Genomic DNA, 15,009 nt, shown 5'->3' with positions numbered 1-15,009 from the left:
AGAAAACTAAAAGAAAAAGGTTAATAAAAAAAAGAAAATATTAAATTTAGGTAAAAAGAAAAAGCATGTCATATTTTTCTAAACTTTACATTTTAGCTTAAGATAAACCAAACATTTCAGAAATAAGATTCGAGGAAATTGATTTTCAACTTCCTATCCAAGATCAAATCAAGCAAGAGACATGAAGTCTTGGAAAAAATTTTCTTACAACTTGTGTGAACAAAGTTCCAATGTTTATTGTTGAATTATGGTTTGGAGTTTGTTAATTGAATATTTTAATAATTATTTTATAATTTTTTAAAGTTCGAGAATAAAAACTACCACCAAAACTCGGATTCAAGCATTTACGTCGAACTCGCGATTCGAAAGCAAACCCGAGTTCAACACATTCTGGAAATGTCGAACTCACTCCCCGACCTCCATAGCCATCTCTCTCAGTAAGCTCTCTTTTCTTCTCGCTTTGCTTTCTTTTTCTCATTTAATTTAAACATTTCCGTTACTGTTTTTCAGATTAAGGAAGCCAATCCTCGACTCGCTCTCGAAAACGCCATATACTCCTCAAGAAACCTCAACAATCTCCGTAAAATCAACGCTCGAATCTCTACTCTCAGTTGAATCGCCAGTAAAAGACTTCGCCTTAGCTTGCGCATTACTCTCCTCTTCTCGCTGTTCCACTCACGAGCTTCTCACATGGATCCCCAGCCAACTTTCGACCGCCGCGGAAACCGCCTTTTCCGACCTTTCGCAAGCTTACAACGACTCCCTTCCTGGCCATGAGAAGAGAAATTTGGCGGGGGAATTAATGCTGGAAATCTTACCAGTTTTGAAGTACAGGATTAAGGAGAGCTCGATTGACAAGAGTGATGAAACCGACGAATTTTCCGCAGCGTCAGCTAGGGCTCCCGTAGGTTTCGCCATTTTGGCTGCTTATCAATTTAGATGGTTTGTTTCTCAGGTATTTAACAAATTATAAATTTAATGTTCTCATATTCACATATTTCTTTCTTCTTTCTTCTTTCTTTTTTTTTTCTTTCTTTTTCTTTTTTAATTTTAGCGTTTATATGTTTACCCTTTTTTTGTAGATTGAATATCCAGATTTGGGTAAAATGATAATTTTGGTTGTTCCTTGTGCGTTAACTTGTCTCGATCACTGGTCGCCGGAGGTGAAAGTAAGCGACTTCGTAATTTTAATTTTGTGATATATAAATTTAAGTGATATAAACTCTTGAAATTATTTTGGCATGGATTATGTTTAGGGGCAGGGGATGATTAGCTTTATACATGTAGCAAAAAATGTGAAAGCAGTGGAGCTTGATTCGTATGGAGATGTGATTCTTGATGCTTGCTGCCAGAACATTGCTTCTGATGATGAGATATGGCAATATGTTGTGGAGATGTCGGTGCTACTAGTTACTTGTATTCAAAGAGACAATCCCCGTAGTTTGTGGTATACATGCCTTCTTTGTCTCTTTAGCGTCTTGATCGTATTTATTAACCAAGTTCTGTATGCTCTTATTACTCAAGTTAATTCCTGTAGCTTGTGTATAGTTATTTTCGTTGTCTCTTTAGCATTTTGATCGTGTTTCTTTTGTCTATTTAGTGTCTTGATTGTGCTTGTTAACTAAGTTTAGCATGCTCATATGAAGCAAAATAATCAGTGGCTTGGGGTATATACTTGTTTTCTTCGTCACTTAAGCTTCTTGATTGTGTTTGTTAACTAAGTTTAGTATGTTCTGATGATGCTTAATCATCCTTGTAGCTTGCGGTATAATTGTTTTCTTTGTTTCTTTTATCATTTGGTTGTGTTTGTTAACAAAGTTTTATGTGCTCTTATGACACAACATAATCTCCATAACTCATGGAATACTTGTTTTTTCCCCTCTCTTAATTATATTAGTTGGTTGATTTTAGTATGCTCTTATGATACGAGATCATCTCCATATCACGTGGTATACTTGTTTCGTTTTTATCCTCAGCAGCTTGATTGTTTTCATTGAATAAGTTCAGCAAGCTCTTAATATGTTACAATTTCTCTTCACATAATTTTATAGGCAGGGAAAATTTTATGCATGATAATGATGGAATGAATAATTGTGGACTCAAATGTCTTAATTGGGGCACTAGGATGAAAATGTTTATGTTGTGTCAACTGACCAATTGGGTTGCAAGAAGGGACTTTAGGGTCCGGGAATGAGGCTATATGCTTGGTCTTAGTCATGAAGTTCTACTGCTTTTCACTTCAGAAGATTTATTGCTAGTTTTGATCAATTTCTGATCTTTCTCTTGTAATGTTAATTTAGCATCATTCTGCTGCTTTTGATTGTTGTTTCTTGATACTTGTAGTTGGCTTTTCTTCATTCACATCTCATATATGCTTCATAGTTTAGTTGCAGTTGTACTGGACTTAGTTTTAATTTTTCATTTGCCTTTTACATAGGTTTGAGAAGACGCTGAATGAGATGTTGAGCCATTTGGAGCGGCAGCCAAGGAATAAGGAGCGACGTATTGCTTGGCTTAAACTTATTGAGCCAATCTTCAATTCTATTGGCCTTCTAATATTAGCCCATATTAGGCGTATTTTCCCACTATTCTTCCAGTGGATGCATGTTGATGATGATGAAACAATTTTACTGGTAAGATTATTGCATATTCTTGCTCCTGCTTCAAATTAATATGTAATTAGCATGTGCTGGCATCTTAGGGAAGTTAGGGGAATGAACTGGGAATGAATCTATCTTTTATACTCTCAATGTTCTACAGGTTCTCAAACGAGTTCAAACAGCTGTCCGGTTAACATGGTTACGGCATACACCATACGTTGAAAGGTAAACTAAGTACCTATACTATACCCCAGGTTTGCACTTGATTTACACTTGGGTTGTTTTACTGTTCAATGGAACAAAATATTGGTTTTTTCTAAAAATAATTTTTGATTGGCATGTTAGGAAGCTTCTAATAACACGGTGCTTAATGATGATTCAGATGATAAAAGAAAAAGTAAATAAAATGGATATTTTCTTAATGCTGTCTTATTTTTGGAATTTCAATCATTTGAAGTTTTTTTTGTGACTTGATAAAAGTCGTATAAGCTCATTCTGATCCTTTGTTTGAAATTGTTTCTATCAAACCCTGTTATTGTCCTCTTCCTTCAACATACCATTCGTTGTGAACTCCAGTTTGACGAGGATTCTATAAATTCACCAGTTAAATACTGTGTATTATTCTATTGACGCCACTTCCTGGCTTCTTTCTCAATGGTTTTCAACCTTGTTTGCATCGCCATTTTTCAGATTGCTAGATGAACTTGTGGTATTATTCAAAGAAGCAGCACTGAGAAAGGCACGTGAAGAAATTCGAACTGATATTCGTAATCTACTAATCATGCTTCAGCAGTAAGTCACAGTCAAAATATGATGAGCATTTTCTAAACCATCTGCTTTCCCTGGCCCTAATCCTTGTTTTGTTCCTTGTAATTGCAGATGCAAAGGTCTACAGTTTGAAAGAGCCTGGAACAAGCACCAGGATGATCCCAACTTGACCTCCCTGGCTTGTAATCTATCAGCAAGCAGAGAATAGACCCGATGTCAAGCCTAAAGAGGGAAGTGAACTTAAAAGGTAGAGGAGACAAAATCAAAGGCGGAGACGATTGAAATCGATGATTAAACTGAGCCATAAAGTTGGAGATGATGTGGGATCCAGGTCAAGCCAAAAGAGGTAATAGAAATTGATGAAACTAAATCTCAAAGAAGCGAAGGCATAGACTTGTACATAACCTTTTTTGTGTAAATCTCTGGAGGTCGGTGTTTAAGATTTAGGATGTGAAGATGTTATAGGAAATGGTAGGTTTAATGGTATCATGCTTAGTGATAACATGCATACATGTAACCTTTGATATGAGCAAGAAAAAAAAAACATCACCATAGTTTTTAATACTTTGTGAACTTAAAGGATCAACAAATTATTGATTCTTATCATCCTCATTTAATGACCATCGTTATGACATGAATACTTTTCTGAAACGAAATGACATTCTCACATTGCATGTCCATCATACTTGTAGGAAGCGGTAGGTTTAATAATGCAGATTGTGGATACTCATCATACTAGCATTGCATGACGGTCGTACATCCATAATTCCATACGTACAAAGACTATTTAACACGATAAACAATAGAATGGTAAATTTTACGAGTTTTCTTTTCCATTAATTAATGAAATATGGGAAATCTAAACAATGTATAAAGACCATTTCTACAACTTTTTTTTCTCCTGAAAGAACGAACATAAAATGGTATTTCCTCTAATTTTTTACTAAAATCCCGCAGCTGTTGCCGATACAAAAGAAAAAGCAGCTTCCCAGGTTTCCATGGGAAATTTATAGGAATCCATGGCGCAAAATACGCAGCATTGTATGCTACCGAAACTTTGCCTGTTTGAACATTGTTGATATCCTTGCACTAAAATATATCACAATCACAACCAATACCGTAATCCCAGGATGATGTCTCATTTGCTTCGTTTCTTGGCTTCACTGTAGAGTATAACCCCGAAGACCGTGAGGGTATAACCAAGCATCCCAGTAACGGAAACTGGATTTCTAAAAATTAAAATCGAAACCACAACAGCTACGGCTCCTTTTGCGTTTCCTAGAACCTGCAAGAACAAATGTCACAGTATGTGATATCTCTTGCATTTACTAGGAACTGTGTTTGTTATATGAACAACTGAAAGACGACAGGTGATAAGTGTACTTGTGTTAATTCGATTTCGTAAAGAAGTAACCATTGTAGTAACTATGATGGTAATAAACAACTAAAAGATGCAAGCTATCATAATCATCACAGTTCGAAGCATTAAAGACCTCTAAATCACCATCTTGTTTGAAAGATCAAAAAAATGTACTTAATTTTAATTTAACTCCATATCAGATAAAAGATTTAAAGAATCCATCCTTATTTTTCAAAGAAAAGATGCGAAAGAAATGTAGTTAAACTCCTAAAAAACCGACGCATGCCATACCTGCAAAGTTAGGGCGCTGGTGTGTTTCGTGACCAAAAAGTTGGTCAAATTCACAAAGTATGCTAGTGCTGAATTGAATAGTAGATACCATATGATCTTGACATCATCTCGGGCAAGGGCAAGGGTTATACCCACCACATTTTCCTCCATAATGAGTGTTGCTGGAAGTAGAAATACGACAGCTATCGGAGCCATGTAAAGGAGGAGGTTCATGGAATTCAGCTTCTCTCTAAAAAAATAGAATTACAAGAAATTTTCAGTGACAATTCCTAGTCTCTGAACAAAAGCAAATAGAAGGAAAAAATAAAAATTATGCCATCAACCATAAATGTCAATGCCAAGGCATAAATATTCCTCACCCTTCGGATGAAAGCAAAATTCCTTGTAAAACTGACTTGAGAGCTCGTGCAGCCGTAGCTGAAATGCACATGATAAACCCAAACAGATGGAAACTCGGTTCACCCTACATGCAACAATAATGAAAAATAAGAATCCGAAAGCGGATTAAGCAAATGAAATACAACATGATTAATGCAGAACACAATTTAAATCTATAAACGTAAAATGGAAGAAATTTGAAGGGTTATTTCAAATCAAATAGAGGGGAAAATTCCAGCTATGTACTTCGATTTTTCATTTTCTTTTCAAGTATCGGCGTCCAACACCTGTATTGAACAGGCATCCAAACATGGTACGAGGATAGGATCCTCTAACAACCTCCAAATACTTTTAAAAAAAATATTCACGTGTTGTACATACACCCATATCCAATATGTGAAATGCATGGGAAAATGAGGAAATAGAAAGTATATACACTGATGAACCATAAACAACCAAGGTTTTCATATCAGAGTTAAAGACTTAATCATCCATTCGAAACCAACAAAAGATGAAATACAATCCACGAACAATCGTCATTGTTATCGACAAAACATCCAAATTATGCTAAAAAGTTGGGCATTTCCACAAGTTCCAATAGCAAAAAGAATCCAATTGTGAACAAAATAAAGCAAACTATAAGTCCTCTAAAACAAGCTACCATTTACAAAATAAACCAATATCAATTTCAACATGGTAAAACAAACCCAATTTCCAATCAAATCTTCAATCAATCACATCAAACCAACAAAATAAAGCCAACCCATTCCACAAAGAAAGCTAAAAATTTGCTTAAAATAATAAAAAGAAAGGGAGTAAAATACATACCCCACTGGCAATGATAACCCCAGTAACAACAGGGACTAGAGTAATATAAGTAAGCCAGCCTTCCCTCTTCAATGTCATCAAGTAAGCGAAAACCGCAGTGAAAAACGGTGTCGTAGCACCGACAGCCTGATTGAAACTCACCGGCAAATACCTTAAAGAAATATTCCCAAACACAACCGACACGCAAAAGACTAAACTCAAAGTCGTGATCTTGAAAAACTGAACCCTAGATCGAATGGTCTGCATTGGAACCATCTTCATCCATGCAATTGCGATGTAGCTTAACAAAGAACAAGCTGTCATGTGACACATGGTTAAGAAGATTGGGTATTTGAAACCGTAATTGCTTAGTAAATACTTGTTTAACAACAAGACACCTATGTTGGAAGAGTACCAGGCTGACACTAGCCCGATCGTGAACATTTTCGATTGGTTTTTCATGGTTTCTTTTTGGGTTTTGAGGATCTGGGTGTCTTAATTTGGGTGAAGAAAAAAACTGGGTTTTTAATAGAAAAGGAAATTGGGATTATATGAAGATGGATCTGGGTGGAGCTAGGGAAATTATGGGTGTTTTTCGTGTGAAAAATGGGTTCTTTTGAGATGATTTGATGGAACTAGCTCCCATGGATCTGATTCAAGTTTCTCATTACAATATCAGTGAAACCCAGAGAGAAGAAAAATTAAAAATTAAACTAAAAAAAATTAAGTAAAGAAAAAGTAAAGCTTTAATGTTTTGAAAATAGCTATGGATTGGCTGCCTCTCTGCAAAATTCTCTGAGAAAACGAAGAGAGATTAATAAAAGGATTATAAAAGAGAGGAAGTAAACGCGTTTGTGTTATTATTTATTTATTTTTATATATATATATATATATATATATGTTATTGCTTATTGATTGAATCAATGAGGGCTAAGTAATTTTTGTTTTTGTTTTCATTTGTTTGGGTTTGCTTGAAAGGTCAAAGTGGTAGTGGGGAATGGATGGTAGAAGGAGACTTGGAATAAGTTTGAAATTTTCTAAAGGGACTGAATTTTTAATTAAAAAAATAACCGGCAAATGTTAATGTGATCTCCATAAAAAAAAATGGACTTGATTGATTAATCCATAAGTTAATTGCAACATGCATGCCTTTATTTATAATGTATTTATTATGTTTTACTTCTGTTGATATTATTGTTATTATGAATATTGTATATAAAAAAAGAATAAATATCAAATATATATTATTTTAGTTTAACGTGCAATTTGATACATAAATTTTAATTTAATATAATTATACACATAAAATTTGAATCGTGATTCATATGTATACATGAAATTTTAATTTTGATTTAGTTGTACACATTTAAAGAAATGAATACATACATTTATTTTCATATTGGATTTAATATAATTGTTTGTGTATATAATATATTAACATAAAATAGTACTAATTTGATAATGTACTTCGTGATTTATAAAAATTAAATCAAATCAAAATTATGTGTATAAAATTACACAAAATCAAAGTTCATTTATAACTTTAATATTTATTCCTAAAAAATAAAGAAGATATGGGTTTAAAGGTGCTTAAAGGAATATTATTTTTCAATATACGAGAGAAGAGATTTTATGACTAATTTAAGTATCGTATAAAAAAGTATTTATTAGGGTTAATGAACTCTTGGCATTCTTGATTAAGATAAAGGTATTGGATTTTTGAATATTCAAATTTTATGATGTGTGAGTTTTCGATCACAATAGATACGTATACCATGGACGAATTTTGTTTTGTTATCTCATATTCTTTGTGTACAAACTTTGACTTTGAGAGGAAGTTTAGTTTATAGAATGTAAGAATATTTTTTTATGATATAATTATAGATGTGAAAGATTATTTAGAATATTACTCGCATGATTCAATCGTGTGCTATAATTAAATTGAATGCATGTATCATTTGTACCTTCAATGATAATTGTAATTGTATTTGAAAAGTAAAAACAAAAATGTACAATTTATTATATAAACTTTTAATTTAATATAATTATATAAATAAAATTTTAATTTCAATTATATTATACACATTCAAAAATACATCCAAATAAAATTCATAATCTAAATTTTAAAATTTATCTTAAAAATTATTTATTCAAATAACATTTATAACAGTACTGACAATGGCATATGTACATAAAGTCAGACGAAGCCGTCTTAATGTCATTTATTAACACATGTCCACTTGCATGCATTTCAGTTGACTAATACTATTTATGTCTTTATAACAGTAACATGTTCAAAACATCGGAGCCGACACCTCATTTTCGGGTAAAATTTGAAAAAAAATTCAATTTTTTAAAAATAATTAATTTTTTTCAAATAAATCAAATTTTAAACACTAATCTAATTATAAATTATTATATTAACTCTTTTAATACAATACTTAAAATTATTCATAACATTTCCTCAATCTTTAAATAAAATATACTCGAACTCACAACTTTATATACCAGCAATAATAACAATACTATTCAAAAACGCAATCAAAGCTTTTAGTCAAACTTAAATGCACGAAAGTGTACATGTGTTAATAAATAACCTCCTTCGTTCCATTAAGACAGCTTCGCCCAACTTTATATGTACACTTACATATATCATATCAAGGGCATTAAAGATCTTCAGGTTTATAAATGCTATTTCAATAAATAATTTCTAATATTTTATAATCAAAATTAAATGTTTATTAATATTATACAGTTTTGTTATATAATTACATTTTATTATTTTATTTATATAAATAAAATAATTATTGGTTAAAATAAATGAATTAAAAAACTTGAAAATAATATATTTACTAAAAATTTTAAAAAAATTAAAACAACATGAAATAAAAAATTATAAATATAGGTAAGAGAAGAATTAAACTAGAGACTTAAAAGATAAAATTATTAAAATTTAACCATCTGACGAGTCAAGTTATTAAAGAAAATGCACTTTCAGACACATAAAAAAGAAACGCCTCTTACAAAATTCTCTCTGCAAAATCAATCTATTTACCTAAATATTGGAAACATCACCTATTTCCCCATTATCTTCCAAAATCAGCATATATTGCTAATTTATGCCCCATTTTCAGTTCAATAAAATAATATATATATATATATATGACTCAACGGTAACCACCAATCCAGAGAGGACAACGGTTCTAATTCCATGCGATGTCGAGTAATTTAACCTAACAGAAGAAAGAAGATGCTCAAGTAGAACAATCTTTGCTATTCAATTCCATAAATGATTGATTACCAAAAACTTCAATCGTCAAAATTAATTACTGGAAAATCTTTGATAACACTAAAGTCTAATCCACTGTCATCCTAATGAAGAAAAAAATGGCCTCAAAAACACACAACATTTTGAGATAGACGGAGAGAAAAGATAGAATCACTCGAGTCATCGATCGAACAACGGGCATTTAGACAACTGCAAGGAAAGAATAAAATTGCAAAATTACAAGAGGACTAACAAGCATTTGTAGCTATAATATTATAATTCAAAGAGGATAGTGTTAAAAAAAAAAAGTTATCTACATGTTTTCACAAGGCAGATTCCATTTTGGTAGAACATCTCAATATCAGTATATAATAATAGGGCAACAAAAAGTTTATGGCCTAATATGACGATCTAGATAACGAACTTAGGGAAAAAAAGATGAAAGGTCGTATCAACTGTAGCGACAAACAAGATTGGAAACATATAGAAGCTAAGTATGTTACTTGAATACAAATGTGTATTCAATAAGAGTTTGTTCAAATTTTTTTTGAGTTTTGCCATGTATTTGGTGGGTCTTATACCCATATCCGGTTATACATTGGACATGGGTGCTTCAAAAAATGAAGAGTTGGACACTGGTATGTTTTAACTTTTTAAAGTCTTTCCTCGTATTTGGAGGGTCCATGGAGGATTATATCCTTATCTATATTTATACAGAAATGCATTGGACATAGTACTTTAAAAAAATTGAAGAGTTGGACACGGAGTATGTTCGATTTTATAAATGATCATATTTTTATTGGACCATAACACAAGTACTTCAAGAAAATGATGAGTTGGAACACAAATGGTTAATCTTTTTAAGTTTTTCCATATATCTGGAGTGTCTTTAGAAGGATTATATCCTCGTACCTATATCCAGATAAGCATTGTACATGGATTAATGTATAAAAATGAACAGTCAAAGCAACATAGGAAGCAACAAAAGCTACAGCATCAAGAAATCAGTAGAGCTGAATTATGTCATGCAGTCAATGTAGGGGTCTTATAATGAATAATCACAAGGACTTGAAAGTTGAAACAAGAAGAATATGTGAATCTTTACAGAAGTTAAAGTTTAAAATTGCAGACAGGGTCAAAGGGCTAAAAATGGAGATGAAAACTAAAACTGTCATAAAGACACAAGGAAGGAACAATGAATTGATCTGACAATTAAAATGCGAAAAACTAACTTGTTCATCAAGTAGCTAATCTTCAGACAAAGTTAAACCATTAAACTGAACACGGGTTCCTCTTATACTACTGGAATTAAACAGATAAAAATGGCAAACTCATGAACCCACAAAAAAACTATGAAAGATCACAAACTGGAAGTCAACATTACCTTATATATTGCTGGGGTACATGAAGACTCGGACTCTATCTCCCTGCAACGGAATCAAAAGATACATATAAGATCAAACGTACAATATATATAAAGAATGCCATTAGATAAAAACAATATAACATGCTTACCATAGATTTGGGGGGAAGATTAGACTTGAACTTAGCACGAACAACACCACTATTTCCGTGAGGTCTAGTAACCTTTCCCCAAATGCAGCGATAGTGCGAGCCATTCTTCTTCACCTTAGCTTTGTAAATATACGCCATTCGCTTGCCGGCATACCAAGCTACTTCCTCCTTAGTGTTAACTCCCTCAATCTGGATCAATGAAGTGTTTGGATACTGGTTTGATTTTGACCTGACACCCACCACCACAAACAAATTTAAGCAACAATCCAAATTTCAAAACAAACAAAACCAAATCCAAAAACAACATATACATTCATATACGCTAGAAGACCCTAAACCCTGAGTTTAGTTGACAAAAGTAATTACTTTTTGTCCCCTGAAGCAATCCTAGATTTTCAATCACACTATTCCCCCAAACTGTAAATTCAGTCTACAAAAACTAGTTACTGGCCTGACTCTATAGAGCATAGCCAATAAAAACCTTAATTCCGCAAATAAATTTCCTTTACTCAATTTCGAACGAATTAAATCCGAAATGAAAACTCCAAAACCCGATGCTTAGCTCAAATAATTCATGTAATCATCCTTTCAAGGTGGCACCCAGAAAGTCCGGAATTAGTATCCAGAAGTCTACAATTCTTCCTATATCCAGACTAGAACTCCTTTTTTTTTTTTTAATAAAAGTGAATAATAATAAACCTTCAACTCCATTTTTGGCACATTAACTCAGCTAAAATTTCTCATACATATAACTAAATATTCAAGTTCCTTAAGAAAATTCACTAATTCCACAAAAAAGGAACAGCTTAAAACCAACAGAACAAAAATACAATAAAGGCAATAAAAAAGGTTAAATTCTTATTACCTCTTGTAACCCAAGATAGTTCCTTTTACATAGAGTCTGCAATAAGGAAGTTAAAAAAAAAATGGAAAAGGAAAAGATTGAATTAAATCTTAAAACTGTATTCCAATCTCAAAATGTAAATTATAAAAAATAGGTTTTAAAAGAGAAAACGAAGATATCAAATTCAAAGGGCACCTGACTCGCTCTCCTTGGCGTCCCTTCACCATTTTTTTCCCGATTCGGAAATCGAAGCTTATTCCTTTTGATTCCGATAATGGCGACTGCAAGTGAGAAACCCTGGTAAGGTTAGGGTTTGAGGAATTTATATCATAAAGTAGTTTGTAGACGGTAAATCCGATGTATAAGCGCTTACGGTCCTAGGAAATCATGAGGCCTTTGGTTCTCGTGGGCTACTTCATTATCAAAAGCATCTATTCCGATACACTCTTGCATGTTGATTATTATATTAAGATTTAAACTCCATTTTATAGCATTTACTAAAAAAAAAAAACAAAATAGCTATTAAAAGAATAAAATGATTATTCTATTAAAAATTTTATTTATTTTTATAGTTAAAAATTGATCTTTGTACTTTAACAAGAGATGTAGGTGACATGTCACATATCATTGTCTAATTATTTTGACAGTGTAACGTCCCCCTACCCGAGACCATTGCCGGAGTCAAGCAGGAGACATTACAAAACTTATCTTAGCACTTAAACAGTTTTCGTAGTAAACTATCCATCTACGTCACGGTCGTTAAAAAAATCATATCTCGAGTTACGAAACTCGAAATCCAATTCCGTAAATTTTTTCTGAAACTAGACTCATATATCTACTTACTAATTTTTTTCTAGAATTTTTGGTCAGACCAATTAGTACAGTTTATTAGAAAAAGTCTCCCCTGTTTCAGGGTTCAGCTACTCTGACCCTTGTCCACTACGAATCAAATTTCTCCCTGTACAGAAATCCAATGACTATGCCATTTGTTTCAATTAAAAATAGACTCAATAAGGAATCCATACATATAAAGTTTGAGTCCTAATTATTAATACACAATTTATGGTGAATTTCTACAGTCAAAACAGTGAATCCAGAAATTGCTCTAACCCTGTTTCACCAAAACGTAAATATCTCATAAAATACAACTCTTTTACCTATTTTGTTTCTTCCATATAAAAATAGATTCATTAAGCTTCAATTACATATTTTATTCATCATCTAATTCACTTTATACTATTTTTGGTATATTTTCAAAGTTGGACTACTGTTACTGTCCAAATCTGTTTTAGTATAAAATGTTGATAACTAAGTTTATAACATCTTCATTTCTTCTCTCTACAATATTTACCAACACTTCCTCTTATTACTCTTCACTAACATATCAAAACATACCATACTTAAGGTTTTGGTAACATTTACAAAACATACCAAAATATCACTTAACAACTTAGATACTTTCAAAATGACCAAAAGACATCCTAGGTACAATGCCATTTTCCAAAAAGATAGAAACTTCACCAATTTGAGTTCGGGGATCGGCTTGTATGCTGAGTCCTTATACTTTCGTACCTAGCCTGTGCACAGAAACAAACCGTACGCTGAGAATACTCTCAGTGGTATTTCTATAAACAATAGCTTAATCAACTTTAAAACATGGTAATTCAAACACATTATTGCTATTATTCAATATCAATCAGTACTTTAATAATCTTTACTTTATTTACCCTTATTAACATAACTCGGACACTAACGGATACAAGGATCCAGCCCACACTCCGGATAAGCACATAGTGCTTCATCAGAATAAATCCGGAACTTTAACAGTAGTCGACACATAGTGTCTCATCGACTCAATGTCGGAATATCCCAATACTTCCAATTTCTATGACATGTCAACTATATCCGACTAGCCCGACACTGTTAATAGGGTATTCAAAATCACATTCATTTCAATATGGTAAAAATGCTTACCTCATTCACATTTTCATACAATATAAATATCAAATATAACAATAACGATTAAGCTCGGTTTATAGAAATACAAACCACTATTTATCGAATTTAATCGATATCTTCGTTCACTTTCTCTTTTCCCTTCTTTGATGACGTATCCGGTGCTACGTTTGCTACTAACAATCATACAATTAAAAATCATCAATATACTAATTCATAAAACACATTTTCACTTTTTATCAAACTTTTACAAAAATTCCAATTTCGTCTTTTTTCCATTACTAATCTTTTTTCTTTAACTTCACTTCATATTCTCTTTTAATCAACTCATTAACAATTTCTAACTCATAAAATTCATTATAAAACATAAATTTTGAGCTCTATTCAACTTAATCCCTATTTAAACCTAACTTAGAATTCTTTTAATAAATCACTCAATTTTCACTTCTAACTTCAATTTCTATCAATTTAACCCATAAAACCTCAATTTATTCAACTAAATCAATATCTAAAATTTTTTATTTTCTTCATTTTAACCTCATACATGTAGAACTTTGAATTAGGCATCCATAAACATAAAAATTATAAGAAAATAAGCTAAAACATCTTACCAATCAAGCTTTAGGGCCTTAATCCTCAAATTGCCCTTTTCTATTTCTTTCTTTCTTCTTCCTTTCTCACGTTTGCTCTCTGTAACTCTTTCTATCTATCTTTCTTTCTTTCTTTCTTTTTAACTTACTCATAAATTTATATTCAATATAATAATATTAATAATATAATATTATTCTAATAAAATAACTTAATCTATAAGAAAAACTACTTTAACACATTTAATATATTTACCAACTATTACACATGTTATATCATACGTTCACACATATGGCACTTAGGGTCTAATTGCTAGATTAGTCTCTTTACTAATCTTTAATCTATAATTAAACTTTTATATCGTATGCAATTTAGTCCTTTAAACTAAATTCAAGCTACTTCACTTAATTAAACACTAAATAACCATTCAACTATAATTCATAAATATTTCTAATAAATATTCATGAATTAATTTCACGGAAACAGCACTCAAGACTCAATTTCCGATACCGTAACTTTCGGTTCATTACAGACAGTCACTTCAGTTTTAATAAGTACAAATGATGAAATTTTTAATAAAAAGGACTAATTTATCCAATTTTTTAAATAGAGGGAGTAAAATCTAATCATGATA

The 15,009-nt window shown here is 31.9% G+C and overlaps 3 protein-coding genes and 1 long non-coding RNA gene across 6 annotated transcripts; 1 reads left to right on the top strand and 3 right to left on the bottom strand.

Annotated features, from left to right (window-relative positions):
- The first annotated feature begins 125 nt into the window (after positions 1-125).
- On the top strand, positions 126-4,024 carry LOC108486183 (uncharacterized protein At2g39910). The gene is made up of 8 exons (XM_017790075.2): positions 126-437; positions 511-955; positions 1,083-1,169; positions 1,257-1,447; positions 2,438-2,633; positions 2,761-2,825; positions 3,291-3,392; positions 3,480-4,024. The coding sequence occupies exons 1-8, from the start codon at positions 397-399 to the stop codon at positions 3,574-3,576; spliced, it is 1,224 nt and encodes a 407-aa protein (XP_017645564.1). The 5' UTR covers positions 126-396; the 3' UTR covers positions 3,577-4,024.
- A 147-nt stretch (positions 4,025-4,171) lies between these two features.
- Positions 4,172-7,087, bottom strand: LOC108486181 (probable sugar phosphate/phosphate translocator At3g11320). The gene is made up of 4 exons (XM_017790071.2): positions 6,226-7,087; positions 5,379-5,482; positions 5,020-5,248; positions 4,172-4,653 (listed from the first exon to the last, which is right to left on the bottom strand). Exons 1-4 carry the CDS (start codon positions 6,664-6,666, stop codon positions 4,507-4,509), a joined length of 921 nt encoding a protein of 306 aa, XP_017645560.1. The 5' UTR covers positions 6,667-7,087; the 3' UTR covers positions 4,172-4,506.
- A 2,376-nt stretch (positions 7,088-9,463) lies between these two features.
- On the bottom strand, positions 9,464-12,291 carry LOC108486182 (60S ribosomal protein L35a-1-like). Its single transcript, XM_017790073.2, has 6 exons — positions 12,205-12,291; positions 12,027-12,112; positions 11,853-11,888; positions 10,988-11,216; positions 10,857-10,899; positions 9,464-9,682 (listed from the first exon to the last, which is right to left on the bottom strand). The coding sequence occupies exons 2-5, from the start codon at positions 12,056-12,058 to the stop codon at positions 10,858-10,860; spliced, it is 339 nt and encodes a 112-aa protein (XP_017645562.1). The 5' UTR covers positions 12,059-12,112; positions 12,205-12,291; the 3' UTR covers positions 9,464-9,682; position 10,857.
- An 886-nt stretch (positions 12,292-13,177) lies between these two features.
- LOC128293720 (uncharacterized) lies at positions 13,178-14,524 on the bottom strand. Of its 3 annotated transcripts, none has more exons than XR_008283903.1 (3): positions 14,399-14,524; positions 13,881-13,963; positions 13,178-13,408 (listed from the first exon to the last, which is right to left on the bottom strand). It is a non-coding gene; the product is annotated as an uncharacterized LOC128293720 (long non-coding RNA). The 3 variants fall into 3 exon arrangements; XR_008283902.1 differs by having other exon boundaries at positions 13,881-13,960; XR_008283901.1 differs by lacking the exon at positions 14,399-14,524 and having other exon boundaries at positions 13,881-14,020.
- Positions 14,525-15,009: the final 485 nt, after the last annotated feature.

Source organism: Gossypium arboreum, chromosome 6, assembly GCF_025698485.1.
Source record: "Gossypium arboreum isolate Shixiya-1 chromosome 6, ASM2569848v2, whole genome shotgun sequence".
NCBI classification, from domain to species: domain Eukaryota; kingdom Viridiplantae; phylum Streptophyta; class Magnoliopsida; order Malvales; family Malvaceae; genus Gossypium; species Gossypium arboreum.
The sequence above is the reverse complement of the archived record's forward strand: the minus strand, read 5'-3'. Positions and strand labels throughout refer to the sequence as shown.

What these genes read in the sequence shown, in the direction of transcription:
- LOC108486183 (XM_017790075.2), top strand. Translation starts at nt 397, where the DNA reads ATGTCGAACTCACTCCCCGACCTCCATAGCCATCTCTCTCA. An exon ending in TTAGATGGTTTGTTTCTCAG is followed by an intron (nt 956 to 1,082) that starts GTATTTAACAAA and finishes CTTTTTTTGTAG; the next exon opens with ATTGAATATCCAGATTTGGG. An exon ending in GACAATCCCCGTAGTTTGTG is followed by an intron (nt 1,448 to 2,437) that starts GTATACATGCCT and finishes CCTTTTACATAG; the next exon opens with GTTTGAGAAGACGCTGAATG.
- LOC108486181 (XM_017790071.2), bottom strand. Translation starts at nt 6,666, where the DNA reads ATGAAAAACCAATCGAAAATGTTCACGATCGGGCTAGTGTCAGCCTGG. An exon ending in GGGTTATCATTGCCAGTGGG is followed by an intron (nt 5,483 to 6,225) that starts GTATGTATTTTA and finishes TGTTGCATGTAG; the next exon opens with GGTGAACCGAGTTTCCATCT. An exon ending in ATTTTGCTTTCATCCGAAGG is followed by an intron (nt 5,249 to 5,378) that starts GTGAGGAATATT and finishes CTATTTTTTTAG; the next exon opens with AGAGAAGCTGAATTCCATGA.
- LOC108486182 (XM_017790073.2), bottom strand. Translation starts at nt 12,058, where the DNA reads ATGGTGAAGGGACGCCAAGGAGAGCGAGTCAG. An exon ending in CGCCAAGGAGAGCGAGTCAG is followed by an intron (nt 11,889 to 12,026) that starts GTGCCCTTTGAA and finishes TCCTTATTGCAG; the next exon opens with ACTCTATGTAAAAGGAACTA. An exon ending in ACTATCTTGGGTTACAAGAG is followed by an intron (nt 11,217 to 11,852) that starts GTAATAAGAATT and finishes GGTGGGTGTCAG; the next exon opens with GTCAAAATCAAACCAGTATC.